Source organism: Lepidochelys kempii, chromosome 21 (genome assembly GCF_965140265.1).
Source record: "Lepidochelys kempii isolate rLepKem1 chromosome 21, rLepKem1.hap2, whole genome shotgun sequence".
Classification (NCBI taxonomy): Eukaryota; Metazoa; Chordata; order Testudines; family Cheloniidae; genus Lepidochelys; species Lepidochelys kempii.
In genome coordinates this window covers 11,471,526-11,494,767 of record NC_133276.1, presented here as the reverse complement: position 1 = coordinate 11,494,767, position 23,242 = coordinate 11,471,526, and the positions used below count along the sequence as shown (strand labels likewise).

Sequence of the window (23,242 nt, the reverse complement as noted above, 5' to 3'; positions counted from 1 at the left end):
AGCCCTTAGCTTACCCTGCAATAACTCACACTGTAGAGAAGCCCTGACTTTCATTTAGGCCAAGGGCACCATGGGTTTGTTACTGGTGTTTATAAACTTCAACTTCAGGAAAATAAAGCCAATTATGCCCCCTTTAGCCCCTAGAGGCTTACCTGTATTTTTAGAGCAAAGTATGTCACTTCCTCCCCTTTCCCACATGCCCCGATGGGCAGTGAAACAACTTTGCCCTTCAGACTCCTCCTTGACACTGGCTTTAGCACCCACTGGAATGAATGAGGCAGTTCACACAGAGCTATCGTTTCAGGCTCTTTGCAGACTCAGGCAGATATCTGCATAGGTCGTGCTCAAGCCTGTGGCACAAATTCCTCTCCCTCCTTGGTTTCAAGGACAAAACTATTTGGTGAAATCAGATGATCTGCTCCAAAAACAAACCTGCCCCTCTTCCTAGTTTAGTCAACAGCAAAACTTCCACGGGGCAGAGCTGAGCCCAGAGCGAGGAATTATTTGACAGGGTCAGGATTGGGCCCTAGCCAAATATTTATGGGGTTGTCTACCCCCACTCCCCACCTTTGGCTAAAAACCTCATGCCGGAGGTAGCGTACGGAGCAGGTCACTGGCACAGCTCACAATTAGCAATGGGTCTGGTTGGGCTGAGTGGAAGAGCAAATGTGAAAAGTTGGAGGGTTTTTCCCAATGCTCTTAAACTAAGAAGTTTACGTAGCACAGTAACAAGCCCATGGTGTCCTTGGCCTTCCTAGCCATCACTGTACATACGGATCAGAGACGCACACCGAACGCAGATCTTCTTGCTCCAAAGGAGAGGCCTCCAGTAACTGCTGTAACAAAGAATCTCTGACAGGAGCCGTGTAGGGGCATGTAACGCAGCAGAGCAGCTCCCATTCCATTCAGAAGAGACACACGCAGCCGCTCTTGTTTGTTTATTACAACAGCTCTGGTACTTAGCATGCTTTGTTTGAATGGGCATTCCCCAGGTGCTCTTCCAGCTGCATGGTTAAGGGCCCAGTTCTGCAGGCTGCTGTGTACCCTCCGTTCCCATTACCTCCATGGGAGACTGGAGCACTCAGCACAGGCTCAGGTTCTTAGGGCACTCATGAAAAAGTGTGACAAAATACCTGGTAGGTTTAGATCAGGGGTTCTCAAACTGGGGGTCGGGACCCCTCAGGGGGTTGGGAGGTTTTTAGATGGGGGGGGTCGTGAGCTGTCAGCCTCCACCCCAACCCCGCTTTGCCTCCAACATTTACAATAGTGCTAAATATATAAAAGAGTGTTTTAATTTATAAGGGGGGGGTCGCACTCAAAGGCTTGCTATGTGAAAGGGGGAACCAGTAAAAAAAGTTTGAGAACCACTGGTTTAGATGCTGTGGGTGCCTGACCCGGCCCTGACGTCAACAGGAGTTTTGCTATTCACTTCAGTGAGGAGGACTGGGTCTGTGGTAAGGGGAGAGTTTGGGACTCCAGCAGAGAGAATCTAAGGGCCTCTCGTATGTGCAGAATAGAAAGAATTCTTGCCCTAAAAATATTTTTGAAATCTGATGGACCTTTGCTCACGTGAGGTTTCTGCCTGTGGGGAGAAAACACAGCAGAGAATTTTCCCTTTGCTCAGGAACGCTCTTCTTCAAGGAGCCTGTGAACCAAACAGACAGAGGTGCTACATCGACAAGACGATTTAAGGTTGTATTAGATTGGCACAGGTCTTGCAGGGAATGCCGCTGGTGGCCTGTGTGGGGATACTCCCAGGCCTCTTCTAAAAATATGCTTTTAAAAAAATTCCACAAAATAGCCGGTCACTAAACCATCAAAACCCAACACAAAATGGAGCATCACAACCCTGTATTTGTGCACGGTTGGAAGAAGGAGAGAGTAGTGCAGGAAACCGCTGTCGGCACAATTTACACCAACACAGCAGATTTGCTCCTGCTCAACTTCCCCGGGGGGGAGATGGATATTATTTGCACACCATTCTTTGGCACATATTCTGTATCCCACTAGACAGGTGGCCTGTTTTCCTAAGCACTGCCCTTAGCACAACTGTCCAGCACAGATGGCCCCACAGCTACCAAGGGACTGGCTGAGTCTGTTTCAATGCAACAGTGGCTTGAAAAAATTGATTACGAAGTAATTCTGTACAGCTCCTAGCACAATGGGGTCCTGGTCCATGACTTGGACTCCTACGTGCTACGGTAAGATAAATCATATCCCTGCTCCTCCAGAAGACAGGCTGAGGGAACTGGGCTTATTTAGTCTGCAGAATAGAAGAATGAGGGGAGGATCTGACTGCAGCCTTCAACTATCTGAAGGGCGGGTCCAAAGGGGATGTAGCTCAGCTGTTCTCAGTGGTGGCAGATGACAGAACAAGGAGCCATGGTCTCACGTTGCAGTGGGGGAGGTCTAGGTTGGATATTAGGAAACACTATTTCACTAGGAGGGTGGTGAAGCACTGGAATGGGTTGCCTAGGGAGGTGGTGGAATCTCCATCCTTAGAGGTTTTTAAGGCCCGGCTTGACAAAGGCCTGGCTGAGATGATTTAGGTGGTGGTTCTGCTTTGAGCATGGGTTGGACTAGAATATCCTGAGGTCTCTTCCAACCTTAATCTTCTATGAAACACACACTCAAGCCAGCTGCCTAATTTTATACATGCAAACAGTCCTATTGAAATAAATGGGACTAGCCGTGGGAGTAAAGTTACTTGAGTAAGCGTTCACATGATTGGCACCCAAGGCCCGAATCCTGCGACAAGCTTTGCGTAGATGGACTCCTGCCCCTGCGCAGAGTCCCATTAATGTGGGTGCAAGGACCCCTCTGTGCATTGCAAATGGCAGGATCCGGCTCTAAGAGGGACCCTCACAAAGCTCCGCCAAAAAACAGTAACGCCCAGTGACTCATCTAATGAAAGAGCTGTTGAAACTTTGCCCACAGGCAGGGCTGGGAGACACTACAAAGTGCTGAAGAAAGCATGGCAATGCGCTAAAAGTTTCTTAAATATTTAGGTCAGATTTATTTCAAGGTAAGTCAGTCTGTGACGCCGTTTATATTAAAAACACTTGGAGGTTTGTACTTCTAGCAAAAATATACATTTCAGTTTGAGGCTTGTTACAACATTGACAACGAGCAAAAGTTCCTCAAGCGATGAAGAGAACGAGAGCCCAGCATCTCTGGGGGCGAGGGCTGGCGGGGAGTCACAGCAGCCTCTCCATTCACAGCCTCGGGGCACTCCAGAGCAGGGGACTGGAGGGTCAGTACAGACACTTTGGAAAGGTACCAATCACAAACCCATCAGTCCGTCATTCACACTTCTCTGGCTCCTTTCACAAGAGGACTTCAAAGTGCTTTACAAACGGGAATTCAATCCAGCCTTACAACGCCTCTGTGAAGTAGGGAAGGAAAAGGACTAGCCTCATGAGACAGGTGGGGAAACTGCAGCAAGAGGGGAGGTATGACTTGCCAAAGGAGCCCAGCAAGCTGGCAAAGAGCTGGGAACAGGCCACAAAGGTCTCAACTCAGAGCCTCCTCCTGCACTAGCCACTAGACCAGGGGTTTCCAAACAGCAGATTGGGAGCTTGATGGACTATTGGTTCACTTCACAGTGATTTTTACGGGTGGTGCTAAGGGAACCAGCTAAGTTTGGGAACTGCTGCACTACACAACCCTCCTTCCATTAAATGTACATTGCTTAGTACTAGTGTGTGCAGCCATAAACCATACCTAGGAGGGGTAACGCCCCAGGAGTGAGAGAGTGTGTGTAAGACAAGGAGCATAAGGGTGGAATAGGGCTGCAGTTTTGGTGCAGATGACACGTCGGGGTCTGTACCAGCCCCAACCTCAGATATGGGTGCTTACTAGGGAGGACAGAAGAGGTGGGATTGCTAAGCAGTTATGGAAGGGAAACAGATTATTCCTCTGCTTCAGTAAGACATTATTGCACCAGGGTAACCCGTTACCCCAAGGGGGCGGGGAAGGAGTGTAATCCAGGTCCTTTAGCAAGCCTGCTCAGGACACCAGATGTGCCCTGCCCAGTCCTTTCACAGCCACCAGGTCTTCTCTGAAGTGTGCACAAAAACAGCACTGCCTTATTCCAGGGACCTACTCCATGCGTGTCTCTAGAGGTCCCTTTGCTTACCTTAGAGACAGAGACGCACACACCCCATTAGCCGTGCAGGGAGCTGGAGTCTGTTCTGCCTTGTGCATCAGCAGATTTGTTACAGAACCTTTATTACCAGGCAGGATGCAGGAGCAGAAGAGAGCCCAGCTGAGCTCTCAGATCCCAGGCTGAGGCTGCAGGGAAAACTTTTTTCCACTTGTCAAGCTGAGCCCATTTGCTCTGGGATCTGTGAGACACAAAGATGGAGCTCCAGGCTGCCATCTGGCCTGCCACTTCTCCGAAGAGAACTGCATGTCCAGGCCTCCCTCTGCCCCCAATACACAGAGAAAGCTGGAGAAGAGCATCGAGGTAAACTCCCAGCGCCAAAGCCTTAGGAACTGTGCCAGCCAGTGGCTCTTACATTGGGTAGCACAGTGTAAGCAGACAGCCACCTGCTCATCTTAGAGCGATCATGGGACTAGGCCCTGCAGCGGTGTTGCGTTAATATCACTGTAAGGCAGCCGCAGCGCCGCGGTCACCTGGGAGCTCCAAACAGCAGCACAACCTCCTCCCCCGCTCCTGGGCAGGTGGCGTTCCTCCTTCCATCCTCCCCTCTACTGGTCCTGAGCTGGATCTCAGGTGGCTTTGGTCCAGCTGTCCCAGGTTAAGACTAGACAGACTCCAAAAGCCACAGGCGGAGCGTAAGTGCTGCATGCAGACGGGACCTTGGGTCAACTGCTGTGGTCCCAGCCAGAAAACCGACTCAGCCTCGAGTGGCTGGGGATACAAAGTGAGAGAACATGGGACTTCCATTTCGGAGAGGCAGACAGTACCACAAGCTGAGAGGAAGTCATGACATGAGATCGCTCTAGGTTCATTAGGGTGCGCAGCCCTTGGGTCAGACCACGAAGCCTGACAGCTAAATTGGTACTTGCAGCTGCCAAAATGGCATCAATGAATAGAGAACTGCTAGGTGGCAGTAGATTGGGTCCAGCTGCTTCGTGCCTGGCCTGGCCTCTTCGAACAGGCTTCTCTCTCTACCCCATCATAAACCCCCATTTGTCACCATGATAAATGCAGTGTTTTTGCTTCCCAGCCCCCAAAATAAATAATACTTGGTATTTATATCACACTTTACAGCTTCAATGCTTTTTACAAACACTAACTAGTTAACCTTCACAGCCCCCCTGCAAGGGAGATTAAACTATTAGTCCCATTTTACAGATGGGGAAACTGAGGCAGGACAGTTTGACTTGCCTAAGGCCACAGAAAAGGTAGTAGCAGGGCTGGGATTAGGACCCGGGAGTTCAGGCATCTCAGACCAGTGCTCGTCACTCTCCAGCAGCAGGTTTCCCTCACACTGCAGCATCAGTGCCTGCCGCTCTCCTAGAAATCTGACATGGAAGAGATCCAACAGGGCACACATCGTGTGCATGGGCCTGGCTGCTGCAGGACTGCTCCCCATGCTACTCTAACCTCTTCTATGGGATCAGCTGGGGGCACTCTGATCTGCAGAGCAGGAGTCATGCTTCGAGCTGTGCATTCACGAAGGCCTTTCCCATTCCCCATCAGCCCTTTACTTTGGAAAGCGAACGGGCCTCACAGCCCCCACCAGCCCCGCTGGAGCTCAGTGAATGGCACAGCTGCAGGGTGCTACATTTTGCCCTATGCCAGGGGCTCCCCAGCAGTTTCATTCTGCAGACCACTTGGCAAGCAAAGGGTCTCCTCACGACCCACCCGCCCTATGCCCTCAAAAGGTCTCGCCTGCAAAGCTAGATCCGCCCCTGCGCGCACCCATCCCATCTCAGCAGATTGGTGCAAGTGGAAAGCTTCACACACGACACCAGCACCTGAACCTCGAGTCAAAGTGAATTTACTGCTGGCTAGGGTCTAGGCTGCCCCAGAGACTGAAGGCCTGTCCACAGAGCCGGGGCAGCCCAGGTGGCGGCTGGGCAAGCTTCCCCCGGCGTGCTCCTCTCACATGCCCAGTTCTGAGCAGGGAGGGGTCACGCCCTTCGCCCCACTAGGCGAGCTCTGTCTCCTCAGCCCACTCACGCTGTGGCATCCCTGCCGAGACTGCCAATGAAAGTGCCGATTAGTGCCAAGGATGGTAGCAGTGCAGGAACTGGATTGAGAACCACCAGCTCATTGCACACAGGCCACTCAAGAGCCTTTGGATTTCCCACTCACTACAGGCTGGGGCTGGATCTGAGCGCATGACCTGGAGGCCAAAGGCCACTTACCCATCCTTCAACAGCTGCTCTGACCAAGCTGGAGTGTTGCATAGTGGGATCTGCAGTGGTGGGTCTTGGGCTCTTGGCAAATTACCAAAGCAGCCCCTCAGCTGGGCCAGTTTGGATGGCCTCAGTCTGACAACTTAAGCCCCCGAAATAAGTCAGTCACAGGTCACACTTGCTTCCAGGTCACCCCAGCAACCCATGCTGGGATAGTTCGGGGGAGAGACGCTACAACGTAGCTTAGTGATGGCTCCAGCCATTGCTGACACCAACCGCGCAGATGTGACCAGCCACAGCAGAAAGAGGCGGGACCCCAGGGATCGGAGGACACCAGTGTACTACAGTGTCTGTGTTGATGGGGAAGGCACCATTGTTGGCCTTACATTGAGAGGCCTCCTCTGGCTATGCCACAGGCTACAGTAGGAAGATCAACGGGGTGGGAAAGGAAACAGCAAGACAGAGAAATTACTATTACTGTTTTCTGTGACACCCTTGCCTCACCCGGCTCTGCTCACTACTGTCCCCTTCACAGCACAGCCGACCCTTCATTCTCCTAGATCAGCAGAAACTTGAGTCATTCTGACACTTCAAGTCTCCTCTGGACACCCTGGATCAAAGATTGGGAGCAACTGCGGTTTTAGCATCGGCTCTGAAGACTAAGTTGGTTCTTAAAGAGTTAACGCCCACCGCCACCATCCCCCCTACTCCATTTTCTAAGCCAATATAGGAGAGACAGGAAAAGCAGCCTTCCCCTTTGAAATCTAGGGCTACGAAGGACCAGCTCAGACCCAGCAGGGGGTCAGGTACAGGATTCCATGTTACAACCCACAGGAGTGATTCGCAAGGCAGAGGAGAATGCACATCTGCCGAGGAAGGCATGCCTGTCTTGTGAATTCAGGGGACTAACCAAAGGTCTCTCCCCGGATGAAGCATCATGTACCCTTCAAACAGTCTGGCCTTTCTCTGGGAGATTCTCTCTCGATGGATGGATGCGAGACACTTCCTTTTGTTCCAATGTTCTAGGCTTTACAGCTCTGGCCTAAGAGTCTTCCGAGTGCAATACAAAACCAATGCACAACGGAGACGTGATGTAAGTGCTGCTCCTGGATCTGCCGGATAATCGAGGTATGGAATGGTCTCATTACATCAGACCATACCCTTGTTACAATGCTGGTGCCGTAATCCCACCTTCTCTGCAATGCACGTAAACACGCGGGTCGCTTGGAAGGCAGAAGGGAGCGGCATGACAGCTGGGCTGCGGAAACAGAAGCCTCGCTTATGTTTTGCCTTTGAGGTTCATAAGTGTGTGTTAACGGAAGCCCGGGCTTAGCACGCAGTAGCCATGAAGTCTCGTGGCAGGTAGGCCTAGGTACCATATGCAGAGATCATCTAGAAAATAGTTCCAAGTAGAAGAAATGGAAGACGTTGGTTGGGGGAAAAGGGGAGGCTTCTCAGTCACCATTCAAAGTGTTTTGCTCAGGATCCATGGCTTTAAAGCTCCTCAGTACATGTCCTTGTAGATTTCCTGCAGGAGCGGGTGCAATGAGGTCTCCGTCTCTGTCTTTTTAATCTTCTGCACCAGCTGTGCATGCTCGGTCACCAGCTGCCGCAGGTCAGCCATCTTCTGGAGCAGCTTGGGGAAGAGGTACTGAGCGTCCGGGTGGTTGGCCTGCAAGTGGAACTCCAGGGCCTGGAGGATGTTGTCCTGTATCCCCTCCACCTGCTTCACGTCCATCAGGCCAGGGCGGTCTGCAGGGAGAGGATTAACGCGACTCAGAGCGCTGTCTACACCACTCCCCTGTTGAGTGCTACCCAGAGGGAAACAGACAGCTGCTTAGGGTTAGGGTCATACAGTGAATCAGAAGTTCGTGGTCCCTAGCCTTGTGTTCAGGCAACTCCCTTCACTGGGCATTTTGGGGATGGGGGCTCCACCCCCACCTTCCCTGTCTGTCTTCTGTGTTTGTTATGGCCCAACCGCACAGCGGTGCCAGGGAACACAGATCTTGGGAGTCACTGGAGGGCTTGAGTTTCAGCTGTACGTTATTCTTCCCCCTATCAATCCATTAATCCACTCTGTAGTGCACCCCTCCTGTTCCCAGCAGGAACAACCTCAGACCCACTCCCCCCAAGCCAAGCCCCATCCCTGGCCTTTTTAACAGGTGCGTGGTCGATGGGCCCCAACTCACCCCCACACAGGATAATGGCAGCCACGAAGAGAGACAGGTCGCTGTCGTCCAGCTCCAGGGCATTGAACTTCACGGCAAACTCAAACTTGGGCTCCATGATCTCGCTGAAGGGCTTGCGCAGGCTGCGTAGGAACTCGCGCGTGACAAACCCGTTCCCGTTGGCCACCAGAAGCCCGTCCTTGTTCATGATGGAGGCCAGCATGGCGAAGATGGCTTCATGGACCCCGTACTTCAGCAGAGTCACCTGGTCGTTCAGGTAGAGGCCGAGGAAGCTGGGAATGCTCTTGGCGAACTCGGTGAGCTCCCGCACTGTCTCCACCGTGGTGCACTGGCAGCGGTAGAAGACGTGGACCCCAATCTCCTTGTATGGGGGGATCCCGTTGACAAGCTGCTTCCAGACCAGCCCCTTTTCTGCCTGCCACAGGGTGTCCATGTCATGGATCACGAACGGCTGCATGGAAGAGAAGCAAACGGTCAGGATCTCTGCAATGGGGACTCGAGCTGCTGGCCATACAGAGTGATTGTGCTTTTACCTGGCCCTGGTGTGGAAGATCATTCAAAACCCCATGTGTCCCCAGCCTTCCCTTGCAAGTAATGGCAGCTGCAGCTCCGGGCCTCCCAACTGCAAGAAGCCTGCAGCTGTGCCCTGGAAATCCAGCAGCAAGCACTGCAGAGCAACCAAGGTTGTGTGCTATTAGCAGGTCATAGGAAGCCTGGAAGCACCAAGGCCTCCATTCACAGTAAAGCTCACCAGATCAGAGACAGTAATAGCATGTTGGTCAACTGCTGTGGCAAGCTTCCACCCGGCACGTCAGCGTTTTATGCTGCACGGGGCTGCCGCAGCCAGAAGCCTGTTGAACGGCAACAGCGAGAGGAGGGCTGCAGCACGTCAGGAAGCGGAGGACAACTATCACTCCTCCAAGCTACTTTTAGCTCTGGCTGTTGGAGATGCTGATCATCTCTGCGACTCCAGGCAAACCTTTGCAGAGCATCAGAAACCTTGAATGGTGGGAGCATGGTGCTGTACATGAATCAAGTCAGCAGGGAAAGGAGGAGGAAAAGTGGGTGAATTCCCCAGCTGGTTTTAAATGGAACTGCTGCAGTTCATGACAACAGGTAGTGGAGAGTGTTGGTGCAGGGTTATAACTCCATCTCTGAATGGCAAAGCACTTCTAAGGCTAGGGAAAATCTACCTAGAAAGACATTTCCCCAATACAACCCCCTATCCTCACCCCACCCCCCCAAAAGAAAAAGTAACAAAGAAATGCATCAAATACTTGATAGGATCGTAGAATGTGGGACTGGAAGGGACCTCGAGAGGTCACCTAGTCCAGTCCCCTGTGCTGAGGCAGGGCCAAGTACAGCTAGACCATTCCTGACAGTTACAGTCTATTTCAGAAAGACATTCCTTTTGGGCATATGCAAATCATTAACTCCATGGCAGCAGGAGTCAGAAAATTGCCAGCAATGGACGTGCTGGAAATCACTAGCATGAATGGACTTGATAGTCAGTGCTATTAATTTACCTCTGGTTAACCAGTTCTTAAAACCTCCAGTGACGGGGATTCCACAACCTCCCTTGGAAGCCTATTCCAGAGCTTAACTACCCTTATTGTTAGCGAGTTTTTCCTACTATAACACCTAAAATTCCACTGCTGCAGATTACTGCTTGTCCTACCTTCAGTGGACAGAGAACAACTGAACCCATCTTCTTTATAACAGCCCTTAATATATCTGAAGACTTATGAGTCTAAAGAAAAGGAGTACTTGTGGCACCTTAGAGACTAACCAATTTATCTGAGCATAAGCTTTCGTGAGCTACAGCTCACTTCATCAGATGCTTACTGTGGAAAATACAGAAGATGTTTTTATACACACAGACCATGAAAAAATGGGTGTTTATCACTACAAAAGGTTTTCTCTCCCCCCACCCCACTCTCCTGCTGGTAATAGCTTATGTAAAGTGATCACTCTCCTTACAATGTGTATGATAATCAAGGTGGGCCATTTCCAATCATACACATTGTAAGGAGAGTGATCACTTTACATAAGCTATTACCAGCAGGAGAGTGGGGTGGGGGGAGAGAAAACCTTTTGTAGTGATAAACACCCATTTTTTCATGGTCTGTGTGTATAAAAACATCTTCTGTATTTTCCACAGTATCCATCAGATGAAGTGAGCTGTAGCTCACGAAAGCTCATGCTCAAATAAATTGGTTAGTCTCTAAGGTGCCACAAGTCCTCCTGCTCTTTTTGCGAATACAGACTAACACGGCTGTTACTCTGAAACTTATCAGTCTAAGTAAGTCACCCCACTTTGTCAACAAACCATTGATAACTACTCTGAGTACAGTCTTTCAACCAGGTGTGTACCCCCGATAGTAATTTCATCTCGACCAGCGGCTCTCAACCTTTCCAGACTCCTGTGCTCCTTTCAGGAGGCTGATTTGTCTTGCAGACCCCCAAGTTTCACCTCACTTAAAACCTACCAGCTTACAAAATCAGACATAAAAATACAGAAAAAAGTGTCACAGCCACTAGTACTGAAAAATTGCTTACTTTCTCATTTTTAACCATATAATTATAAAACAAATTACAACCCCAGGTTGAGAAACCCTGATATAGTATATAAAGCAGTATATTGTCTGTATGAAAATTGTCTGAATTTTGTCTGTAGGAACATTGTCTGTATGAAATTTTAGTCTGTACTGACTTCGCTAGTGCTTTTCATGTAGCCTGTTGTAAAACTAGGCAAATATCTAAATGAGTTGACATACCCTCTGGAAGACCTCTGCGTACCCCTGGTGGAGAACCACTGATCTAGACCACATTTCTCTTGTTTCCTTATTAGAAGGTGACATGGGGCTGCATCAAAAGCCTTACTAAAAATCAAGATATCATGTCTACAGATTTCCCCCATCTACTAGGCCAAGAACCCTGTCAAAGAAGGAAGTGAGTTGCTTTGGCATGATTTGTTCTTGACAAATCTCCGCTGGCTATTACTTAGAACCCTATTAACCTCTAGGTACTTACAAACTGATTGTTTCATAATTTGTTCCAAGTATCAAAGTTAGACTGACTGCTCTATAGTTTCCAGGGTCCTCTTTGTTCCCCTTTGTAATGATAGATACTATGTTTGCCCATCTCCAGTCCTCACCCATCCTTCATAAGTTCAAAGACCATCGCTAATAGTTCTGAGATTGCTTCAAAGTACCGCAGTGTGAAGTTCAGACCCTGCTGACTTGAATACTTGTAACTTATTTAAATAGTTTTTGACCTGTTCTTTCCCTAGCAACATGCCCTGTCCTGCCCTGCCTTGGAAATAAAGGCCAGTGCTTTTAGCGCTGTTATTAGCCCTCTGGTTTGCCCACCTGCGAGGAGCACTCACCGGGGTGCTGCCGGTCTTCCCAGTGAGGATGCCTCTTGCCTTATTTTTGGTCATGTTGAAGTTTTTCAGGTAGGCGTCGTAGATGTGCTTGGAGAAAGCTTTCAGGTCAGCCACCTGCGGGTTCTGGCAGCTGATCTCGCTCGCCGTCAGGCCCGCTACCAGCTTCCTCTTCTCTGCTTCTGGCATGCGGCCAAAACGAATGGCTGTTATGTAACAAAGTGGGCATGATCAACAAGTCCTGGGAGAAACCGCAAGGGGCATCAATGACACCAGCTCCTGACAGTAAGCACCCTGCGCGTACGGGACCCTGGCTCCCATGGGAACCTCTTGTTTAAAGCCTTCGGTGTGACAGAATCATCAAGGCACCATGGTGCAGAGCTCCTCCAGGCTACACACTGCCTAGTGCATCAGTGTGAGGTCATTATAACCTCATGTTCCAATGAAGACTCTGTTTAGATCTACAGTGCGAGCTCTCCACTGCGGTAATTTGGGCTCTCAAGAGACAGAGACCTGCTCCTCGGACAGGCACTGCTCTTCGTTCAATAGGAGGATTGTTGGGCTTTAAACTACTGTGTTTTGGATAAAACTGTCCGTTCCTATGCACGCTACACGTTCCAGGAACAGACAGCAATGACAGGTAGTTGCTTGGCTCAGTAGTCAATACTGCAAGGGATTGGCACTCGGACCACAGCCCGTGCTGCTCCAGACGAATGAGACCAAGGGGAAAGTTGAGGCCAAGCACTGGGTTTAGAACTAGCTAGACGCCCAGAGCTACAGGGCTGAATCCAGAGACAATTCAGCCCTTAGGATAAAGTGAGTCGCGTACTGCGTGGGTCCTCTCTGCTCTGAGTCAACTCTGAGCCACATCCTGGCCTCTGCACCATTCCCTTTGTGCTGCTCCAGAGATGTGAAGAGTCCCTGTGCACAGGAGAACCCCTGAGTGGTGTAAAGGGGGCAGAGACAGCTCTTTGCCCCCCACTCCTGGCCCCCTCGGATATGGTGGGCATGCTAGGGGTGTGGTTGGGGCAACCTTGAAGCTGCTCTGATTTGCTCCCAGGCCTGAGCTGGCCTCCAGCCCCTCTCAGGACCAGAACAGAAATATAGCAGAAAAGCACTTACACCCACCCAGGCCCCTTCCCAGAACATTCAGCATCCCTGAGGCAAACCTTTGAGTCCCAGGGAACTTTTTAAGAGAGCAGGGGATTTGCTCTGGTGTCCGCCCCCTAAAGTTTCCCCTATTCCCCCTTCCCGCCCCCCCGTGCAGCATTCTGTGCACACAGCTAGCTGCTGCTCCCCCCCAGAAGAGGCTGGACTGGGCACACACAGCTTTGGAGGTGAAAGGAGCTACAGGAAAGTAAAATGCTGTTTGCTATTTTTTCCTCTGGATGCCCTTTTGCTCTGTTGTCACTTGAAGGGACCTCTGTAGCTGCCTGGCTTCATTCAGGAATGAGACTGCCTCTGTCTGCACTGCACTGCAGACCTGACCGAGGTCTGGCCAGGCAGGACAATTTCTGTTTGCACAAGGGACTAGTGATGTTGAGAGCTCAGCTCGAGACATTTTAAAGCGGCACCAACTGTCAGAACCTGCTAGGCACCTGGCCTCTTGAAACCTGGCCCCTATGCGGTGTCTCAGTTGGGTGCCCTCGATCCTTTCGGAGACCGCTGCGCACCACACGCACAATCGCCACCCGCGCCCCTCACCGTTGTGCGACATGCCCAGCGAGAGGCATTTCTGGAAGCGACAATATTGGCACTTGTTGCGGTTCTTCCTCTGGATTTTACAGTTCCGGTCACACTTCTCGTACTCCAGCTTCATGCGGATCGTCCGACGGAAGAAACCCTGCGGGGGAGGGGGGTGTTGCAGAGGGAGTCGGGAGAGAGAAAGCAGCATTACTAACAGTGCCTCAGAACAGCATCAGCTGACGCCTGCAAAAGGCTGCCTGCGGTGCTCCAGGCTTCGTGCCGCTCTGACCCTCTTAAAGGTTCACTCCGGGTGGAGAGGAGGTACCGGCAGCAAGCAGAGAAGCTACCAAACGAAGAGATCACTTTCCATTCAGTCCTCTTGGAACAAAAAGAGCCTCTGTCACAAGGGGGACGACGCAGAAGGCATTGCCGAGGGCCAGGGAAGGCCTTGATGTTTTGTACACAAGTCGAGAAACCAGGTGGTTGCAATACCACACGTGGCCAGGAGGGAGAGACGAACAAAACAAGTTCTAACTTCCCAACTCCCTCCCTGTCGACTCCAGCATTTGCTAGCCCTAAGGAATGTTTGGCAGCACCCAGGCGCTGGCTAACGCAGCCCCTCCGGCATCTGCTGTGGGGGAAGGAATTTTATAGCCACAGTCAAGCAAGGGCCGCATGCTCACAGGGCGAAAGAACACATGTCCACTGCTGGCCTGCGGCAGAGATCAGCCAAGGAGCTGCTTTAAAAGTGAGCCCAGTGGTCCCGGAGTTTTGCTATATGAAGCGCAATGAGGGGACAAGAGCAGAGCTACGTTGCTGCTCAACTCCTGCACAATGTAGGACCCAAGGCAGCTCTTGCCTCTCCCAAGGCAGAGCCTCTGCCCTTTCTGTTCCTGTCTGTCCTTCCACTCCCCCACAATCATGATCCATTAACACCACAGCCCACAGAGTTAAGGGCAAGATCAGAAGCCCAGGCTATTAGGAACTCAGAGGGTTTCAGTTTTAGTTCTCCAGGGGAGACACAGAAGGGCGCAAAGCCTCGCTCTGTTGCCTTCGCAATGGACAGGGTCTGTTGCATGCACTCCGTACCTTGCAGCCCTCGCATGCATGCACTCCGTAATGAAATCCTGATGCTATATCCCCACAGACCCTGCATTCCACATTCAGACTTGCAGCAGACGTCTCCTCGCAGCCCATCTGGAGTTGGTCCGACAGGGATGGAGAAGAGCTCTGGGAGAGGTCTAAAGGGACACAAAGAGGAAACGAAAAAAGCATTTCTAGGCTGGTGGAGCATGCACATGAGTATTTAACAGTCCTACAGAAGAGTGACGGAACAGAGAAGATCTCCTTTCCAGGTCATCAGATCCCATGACAGAAGCTCTCTATGGTCAGGCTACTGGCTTCTGCACGTTATTGATGGGAAACAACAGTTTTCATATGTAACAATTTCAATCGTTTATGTTTTCTTCCTTTTGGCATTTGGATTCAGGCTGGACAATGAAACCCAATGGGTAAATTCCATATTCCCAGTTCATAGGCATTAGCCCGATGCTGTTGTGCTGGGCTCCTCAGGATGGCAGGAGAGAGATTTAAGCAATAATAAAATACTTGCTTCACAGCGAGCTTTCCCTCCCCCCACTGAAACCCAGGCACTAAATTCTGGGCCTAAAATTACTTGAGCGTTCCTTTAATTTTTGTCTTCTGACTCTCAGCAAATGGCCAAGCAGAGCGAATAACCTTCTTTTCAGTGAAATGATTAAGCCTTCCAGGAGCTTGGCTGCCAATGAATCAGTTCAGAAAAAAAGATTAAAACAATCCAGACTCCATTCACACGCAAGTCCCTGTGCAGCTCAGCACACAGGAACAGACCAGTGCCCGGCACATCTGGCAGGAGCCAACAGCTGCTGCTTCAAAGGGAGGCAAGCTTCCTGCAGCCCTTCATTCACATCACTGTCCAGGGGGCAGAAAATTCCTTCCTATCTCAAGACAAGTTGTGGCACAGGGCAAGATTCCTCTCACTTTAAGCTGGAAATTCTATTCCTAGTTATACAAACATCTGGTCATTTTCAGCCTCTTGTTCGAGCACTCTCGGCCAAAAGCCTGGAGCTGGGGAACGTACTCCTGACAGGGCTGTGCCACTCTGGCCCCCCTGCATGATGTGTTCCTTAATGCAGGCATTTTCCATGGGAAAAATGGTTTTCACCCTGTGAAGCCAGCACCCATTGTTCACTGGATACAGCTGCTTGATGCCCAGCTGCGCCCCTCCCACTTACCTGTATAGCTGCTAGAAGGCAGCGAACTATCTGGTCCTCCACTTGGGTCTGAGGTGTCATCTGCTGCTATCACTGCCTCTTCCTTTTCCTCCTTCTTGACCTCAAGTACTTCCTTCTGTAGCTGTTCCATAACTGATCACCCCTCAGTGCCAAGACTGCAGCCCCTGTCATAGCTCTGGCATCATCCGCGTCTGTCCGGAGATGGACCCCTCCCGGGTTGTTCCTGCTAGCCTGTGGGAAAGATGGGAAACATCAGCGGCCATCAGCAGAACAGCAGCTTTTGTGCTGAGCTCCTATCACACAGCAGCCGAGAAGGAGAGAGAGACGGACTACAACCCTGCTCGTCCCACTCTGGCTTTCCTACCTATCCCAAAAAGGAAGCCGGGCCAGGGACCTTTGGCAGGTTATTGCTATGGCCAAGACACCGACTTCCTCCTTAGAAAGACGCTTCTCTCTCCAGACCCGGATAATTACGAGCTTCCAGTACAAACGGTCCATGTTCATGTAGTTCATTCAGAAAGCACTGATTTTCTCCACTCTAAAATCCACAGCAAGTCTTCTAGTTCAGTCCCCAGATAGAGCCCAATGGCCGCATGGCTCCAGACTGCATGCTGTCCCAGAGGAAACACACACTGCAAAACAGCAGAGGAGACGGGAGCCCAAGAACCTGGCCCCATTCCTCCCTTTGCAGATCTGCAGGTACTAGGAATGCTAGGGAGATGTCCCACTATAACTTGGGGTCGGAGGGTCTGATGTCACAAGGGAGCTACCAGAGTCGGTGGCTCAGGAGCTGTAGCTAACCACCTTCAGTTGGAAGAATGATTAATGTGATGAGGGTGAGGGAAGAAAGGAGAAAGTAAACCAGAGTCCTTCCGCCTAATTATACATTTGTTGGTCTGCACGACTGCCTGAATCAGGCACCAGAGTAGGCCAGAGCAATCCACGTTTCTGCAGAATCCTATCCAAAGCTGCGGGGCAGAAGCTGGGCATATCATCACGTTGGGTCCTTCCAGAACAACACTGCTGAAACCAGGGACTGAGACAGCAGCCACGATGGATGAATTACACCGGAGCTACTGCCTAATTCATTTATATTTACAGGCAAGCGCAAACACAGATGAGGCCAGGGAGAATAGCAAGGCATACAAGAGGCCACCACTACTCCGGATTATATTGCACATTCCTTCCAAGGCTCTCAAAGCACTTCACAAGGGAAGGCCAGGATCATGAACCACATTTAACAGACAGCAAAACTGAGGCACAGAGAAATGCAGTGACTTGCCCACGGTCACACAGGGAGCTAGCGGCAGGGCTGGGAATCCCATGCCCTGTCCACTAAACCACAAGGCCTGTCTGAACATATTACATTCCACTCATTAGGTCTGATCCTGCCACACCCACCAAGCTGAAAGCTTTAATGATGTTACTAGGAGAGTGACAGGGAAACAAATTTAGTGCCCCATGCGACAGACACCGCCAGACAAAGGCTCAATGCAATAGCACTGAACCCAGTGGCTAGCAAGAAGCCGCAGGTCTCTCTGCTGGCTACTCGCTAGGGCGACAGCCTCCTGTGGGCCTCTGGGATCACACTGGTTTCAGTCATGCTGCGAGAAGTTACATCATTGCTATTGCTGCATGTTTCTTTTTATTCATTTATGTTGTAACTGGCCCCCCTTGCTCTGCCAAAAATCAGTCATTTAAATATTTTCCTATTGCTCCATGCAGCTGCCGAGCCGCGCTCCACCACAAAGTCTAACAGCGACAAAATCTGCTGTACAGTCCAGCTAGTGTCTTAATCCCAGCCTTCCTTTGGGAGGATTAGCAAACTAGCTCCTCGCCTCCCCATGCCCTCCCTTCCCTCTGACGCCCCCATCTCCTCCCCAAGACACACTGGGGCAAGGGCTAAGATGTGCTCTAGCCACACAATACAGTTGATAAAAAAAAACCCTCATGGTCACAGAGTTATACAAAGTGTAAGTCGTGCGTCATTCGTACAGAGAAACCTCAGAGTCAGGTACCTCTTCCACCGCCCCATTAGCCCCACCGCTCCCATTCCACCCATTAGCTAAGGTTTGGGTACTTAGTCCCCTTGGCTAGGCTGTGCACAAACACCACTCCCCACCTCTTGTCAAGTCCTAGAACTCAAAGTCAAAACCAACTTGAGCCCTGACGTTTCAGGACATCGGCGCCGTATCCCAAACGTATTCATTCTCCAGCCCATGTCAACATTGACAGGGTGCGTCTACATTGCGATCAAAGACCCACGCAAGGGCCATGGCTAGCCTGGGTCAACTGACTTGGGCCGCGGGGCTGGAACTCGGGCTCCGAGACCAAACAAGGGGGCAGGGTCTCAGAGCCCAGGCGGCTACACTCCGAGTCAATTGACCCACCTTCTGAGGCTCAGTGCCACACCCACAGAGGCCTGGTCTACATGCAAAGCTGCACAGCTTTAGCGAAGGTGTCATTTTCAAACCGATTTTGTTACATCGGTGCGACTCAGGATGCGGACTCTCCCAAGTCAATCGAAACCTTACCTCAAGTTGGCCTGAGTGAGTAACTTTACACGCGTAAGTTAAACCACAGAACCATTTACATCCATTAATGAGCGTCCCCAGGCGGCTTCGCATCACTTGAACTACACTGGGTTTTTTAAACCCATTTAAGTTAAACCAGTGCTACTCCTGCGCACAGACAAGCCCTGAAAGCGGGCTGCCATCCGCTGGCAGTGGGGTGGCTTGTGGGAAGTGAGTTGGTGGATATTGGCCCAGGTTCTAGGTGAGAGGGGGCCATACCACAAAAGCCCACCACTGGAATTGGCACCAATCAGCCCCCCTTGCCAAGAGCCTTGGCAGAGAAGCCAAGGACTGGACAGACCATTGAGCCTGAACCTCCCCACCCCTATAGTGGTGACCCTCCCAGAGCAGAATTAGACACACTGGCAGGGCAGTAGAAGCAAGCTTGCCATGATGCTGCCACGCTGTACGTGGTCCATGCCATCATTGCCTTGGGCATATTATTCATTTGGAGTAAGGAAACAAGACAGTCCCATCCTCAAGCTCATCGCATCCCACATTTCTGGGAGATGTGCACATGTGCACGCATACTGCCCTTCTTCCACTGCAGGTGCACGTGGGTTGCATCCAACTCCTTTGATTTGTATGAGAGCTCGCAGCACGGGGCAGGTCACAGCTCACGTGGAAGGAGAAAGATCTGTGAGACAGAGGAATCCCAAGATGATGTTGAAAGATCACAAGTCCAACTAGAGGATGCCTGAATCACGTAGAGAGCCAGCACTTGGAGCACAAGTCCCAGGCAGGAGTTCCGGACCCTGCAGTCCCTGTTCAGGGAGAGTTCCCCTGATCTAGGAATTGCAAGATGCTGAAGGCAGGAGTGCTTTGATTGCAAAGTCTGAACTCTCTCTCTACCCGGGGATTTAGCACTATGCACCGATACATTTCAAGCGTCTGGGGAAGGTCCATTCCAGGCTCCTGGTAAGCATAACTATCCCGTTTTCCTTTACGGTGGAGCCGTGCAGAGAGGCAGAGTAGTGTATGGTCTTAAACAAGTGCAGACCCCTCCTTTCAGTGCCTCCTCAAGAATACTGAGGGACCATTCACATGTGGTGTTATTGTTGGCACACCCGCCGGCTAGGATGTGGCGCATGCGGAGGGAAAACTATTCACCGTAGTTTGTGTGCAAGGAGTGGAATTTTTTTTAATACCTATCTCTCTCTACACACAGATTATGTGTGTGTATACATATACACACACACACACACACCCCTCCCCCACAATCTATCTATAAATGAATGCACAAGCTTCAGGAAAATCCTGTTGCCTGGAACATCTGGTGGGGGGCTGGGAGGAAAGGTCTGCGTAGGAGAAGCAAATGGAACCCACACACAAGCACATTGTTCAGCCTCTACTTAGCTACCTTTTGTCTCTGGGATCCATCTGGGAGGGCAAGCACAGAGGACTTATTTTAAACCGAACATCTACGTCGTTCCCTTTAGCGTCGTCATCTTCACAGTACATTGCCATTGGAACAACACTGCCACATTCTTCCAGATGTGTTTTAGGCGTGCAGTAATTCACACCTTTTGGCAGTCTGTAAAATAATATTGCACATCACTGATGGCTGGCTGCTCTGGCTAGGCATTGCTTAGACTCCGAATCAGGGACAGCATCGTCTTCACCCATTGCTTTAAGTGGGCCAGTTTTGCCTAGAGCAACACAGGCCAAGCTAAATTCCTGAAGGTTTTTTTGGGGGTGAATGTTATGATAGTGAAAGGGGTTGGACTGACAAGCCTGAAGTCTACTATTTAACCACAGCACAGGAAACGTAGAGAAAATGATATTACAAGCTTCAACCCACATTGCTTCCCTACAGGACTTCACATCTGGGAGGGACACAATCTCTTTGGGTTTGAAGAAAGATCAGTCTTCACAGCCCACACTGATCTTGGTCTCTCACCCGCCAATTAATGCCAGTTGCAATGGCAGCTTTTGTAATATGGACCTGGCTCCTGAGACCCATGAAACCATTTTCATAAAGGCCACTGATGAGCTGAGAATAATTTTGGTCATTATCAGTGGGGGCTGGATATGAACTGCCAGCCTAGAGGTGGAACCTATGGGGAAGTTGTAAATTACTCCCAGTAATGTGCTTAGTGCTAAGACAACCTGGTTCTAGGCCCCGCGCTGCCGATAACCTGCTGTGTGATCTTGGGAAGTCACTTCCCTTCTCTATGCCTCATGTCCCCAACCTGTAAAATGGGGACAATGTTCCTGACCCCACCCCCGAAGAGTGCTTTGAGATCCAGCTAGCACTCCTATAGGCATTCTCTGTCTATGTAATACTATTATGGTATTATTCTAGCCCATCAGCGAAAGCCAAGAGCTTTTTAAGCTGATCAGTGGAAATTCCACAGTATTATTTATACTCCTGTATTTTCTGGTCATCATTTCCCTGCATTCTAAACAATTAACGAAGGAGATAAAAATAGGGATTAATTTCTTACTGGAAAGGAGTACACACTTAAGAACCTCCGCAATTTTACTGGTTGAAAGTAAAGCCAAACAGCACCCAAAGGAAAGCGAACGCGGTAAGTAGGAAAGCAGCTGTTAACAGAGAAGCAATCAATATGAAGTGAAGGAAGTGGAGGGGAGCAGGGGCACAAAGACAGAGTGAGAGCTGTGAAACGTTTTGAATGATTGGCGCGCAGAGCACAACATAGAAAAAACAGACTTCTACATGGCTGTGCAGTTAGTGGGGACTTGCCTCCAGGCTGCTAGCTGGGAGTGACAGAGTGATCTGCTGGCTGCTTGGTGGTCTCTATAAAATGAACTGGTGAGGCTCAGGCTAGTGATAGAGAAGGTTGGCCTACTGGTTGGGATGCTACCCTGGGACTCAGGAGACCCTGGTTTAATTCCCTGCTCCACCACAGACTCCCTTTGGGACCTTGGGCAAGTCCCTCTTAGGGTATATGTCTACACTGCAACGAAACACCCGCGACTGGCCCATGTCAGCTGACTCAGGCTGGAGCCTGAGGCCTGGGACACTCCTTCGTTGTGGGGTCCCAAGCTCAGACTCCAACCCAAATGTCTACACTTCAGTTTCACAGCCCTGCAGCCTGAGCCCAAGTTAGCCGACACGGACCAGGCCTGGGTGTTTTACCGCAGTGTATACATGCCCTTAGTGTCTTTGTGCCTCAGTTCCCCACCTGTACAACAGGGCTAATAGCACCGCCCTGCCTCAAACAGGGGTGTGATGAGGATAAAGACAGACTCGGATTACATAGTTCCCAGGGGATTGTGTCCACAACACAAATACCATAGCTTAGGTGGCTAACTAACCATCAAGATGCTGAAGTCCCTTTTCGTCTCTAGAAATGGCACCACAAAAACCCGAGGTCATGGGCTCGTGGGGGCAGCTTGCTGCCTATACCATACCTGTCCCATGGCCAGAGGGCCGTCAGCGTGACGCATTCCCCAGCACCAAGTCGAAGCCACAGTAGTGAACCCATTAAGGAAGAGGTTGCTTCATGAAAATATTTAAGCGTGTTCGTTACAAGCGGCTTAACAAACAAACATGATGACACTTCAAGAGCTGCCTCCACACGGCCCAGCGCCTGCCCTGCTCCGATGACTGACATTCGGTATGTGGGTTTGATTACACAGGGCCTAATCTTAAGAGCCAACAGGGGCCCCTGATGCCCAGAGGTAGGCAGAACACCAGGGAAGCTTCCCAATGGTGAGACCTTTTACCCCTTCCGTGGAACAACCTCCCAAGGGAAGGGGTAAAATCCATAGGCTTCTCACTTATTTGAGCAACAGAAAACTTGGGGTAAATTTTTTGGAGCAGGAACGGTCATCTTCTATGTTTGTACAGCACCTAACACAGCAGGGCCCCCATCCCAACCAAGGTCCCTAAGCACAACCACCACTCCCCTTTCAGTTGCCTCTCCAGCCAGCTTTACAGAATCACAGACCAATTTTCTGTAGGACACCCAAATAAGTCACCTGATTTTCAGAGGTGCTAAGCAGCCATGCGCCCCAGTGCAGGTGCTCGGCATCTCTGAAAACTCAGGTCACTTTTATTTAGGTACCTAGATACAGATTTAGATGCTTAACTTTAGGCACTCAAGTTTGAAAGGTTCAGGCACAAGGTTTGAAGTGCCATGCAAAAGATGCCAAAGTCCGCTTTAATTAAAATCGAGAAAAGTAGCAAGCTTCTCCATTTCTTTCAGAACTGGAATCTTCCACCACGCACTGAAAGTTCATTTGCAGCCTTAATACCCAGCAAGCGGATGACAATTGTCTCCATCTCCAAAGATGCTTTATATAGATGGTCCCAAGGCAGTAGGACAAAATGAATGAAATTCAGAATGAACTCCTAACACACAAATCCCTTCAAAGCACAAAGGATGGTGCTGGCTGATAGGACCATGGGTTTAGGATTACAAAGATTTTCAGCAAATATAATCCAGTTACTCCCCCACATCTTCCAGTTTCTTTCCAGCGTAAGTTACTCTCTCCAAGAACTGCAATGTGGGTTCAGGCTTTGAGGACGTTTTACCTGGCTCAGTTCAACACCGAAACCGGTCCTCTCTTCTACTTCCTTGCCTGGATAGGGGAGGTGTGTGCCACACCAACAGCTCACTTCTGCAACGCTGGTATTTTTATCATGCTTTTCACTGCCCCAGCTAACTAGGGAACCTGAAACATCCCATGATTGCTTATTCCCAGTGGGAATAATTAAAGCCAGGGAGAAAGTTACATACAACAGACACCCAGTCAAGCTAGTGTCTGTCTGTCTGTCTAGCTTCTGAGCACACAAAGCACAATCGGAAAGAACTTGGGGGGGGTGGGGGGGGG

The 23,242-nt window shown here is 50.4% G+C and overlaps 1 protein-coding gene across 5 annotated transcripts in view; it reads right to left on the bottom strand.

Moving 5' to 3' along the window:
• Positions 1 to 2,992: 2,992 nt before the first annotated feature.
• Positions 2,993 to 23,242, bottom strand: part of PPARD (peroxisome proliferator activated receptor delta) — a 37,479-nt gene continuing 17,229 nt past the window's right edge. For 3 of the 5 annotated variants that reach the window (XM_073319584.1, XM_073319587.1, XM_073319585.1), the window contains 7 exons: positions 19,800 to 19,973; positions 15,867 to 16,097; positions 14,683 to 14,834; positions 13,612 to 13,750; positions 11,911 to 12,113; positions 8,523 to 8,973; positions 2,993 to 8,085 (listed from right to left, as the gene is read on the bottom strand). In XM_073319584.1, the coding sequence (XP_073175685.1) occupies positions 7,838 to 8,085; positions 8,523 to 8,973; positions 11,911 to 12,113; positions 13,612 to 13,750; positions 14,683 to 14,834; positions 15,867 to 15,996 (1,323 nt within the window). In that variant the 5' untranslated portion in view covers positions 15,997 to 16,097; positions 19,800 to 19,973 and the 3' untranslated portion in view covers positions 2,993 to 7,837. The remainder of the gene's footprint in view (positions 8,086 to 8,522; positions 8,974 to 11,910; positions 12,114 to 13,611; positions 13,751 to 14,682; positions 14,835 to 15,866; positions 16,098 to 19,799; positions 19,974 to 23,242) is intronic. The other 2 variants (XM_073319583.1, XM_073319586.1) reach the window with 1 other exon arrangement.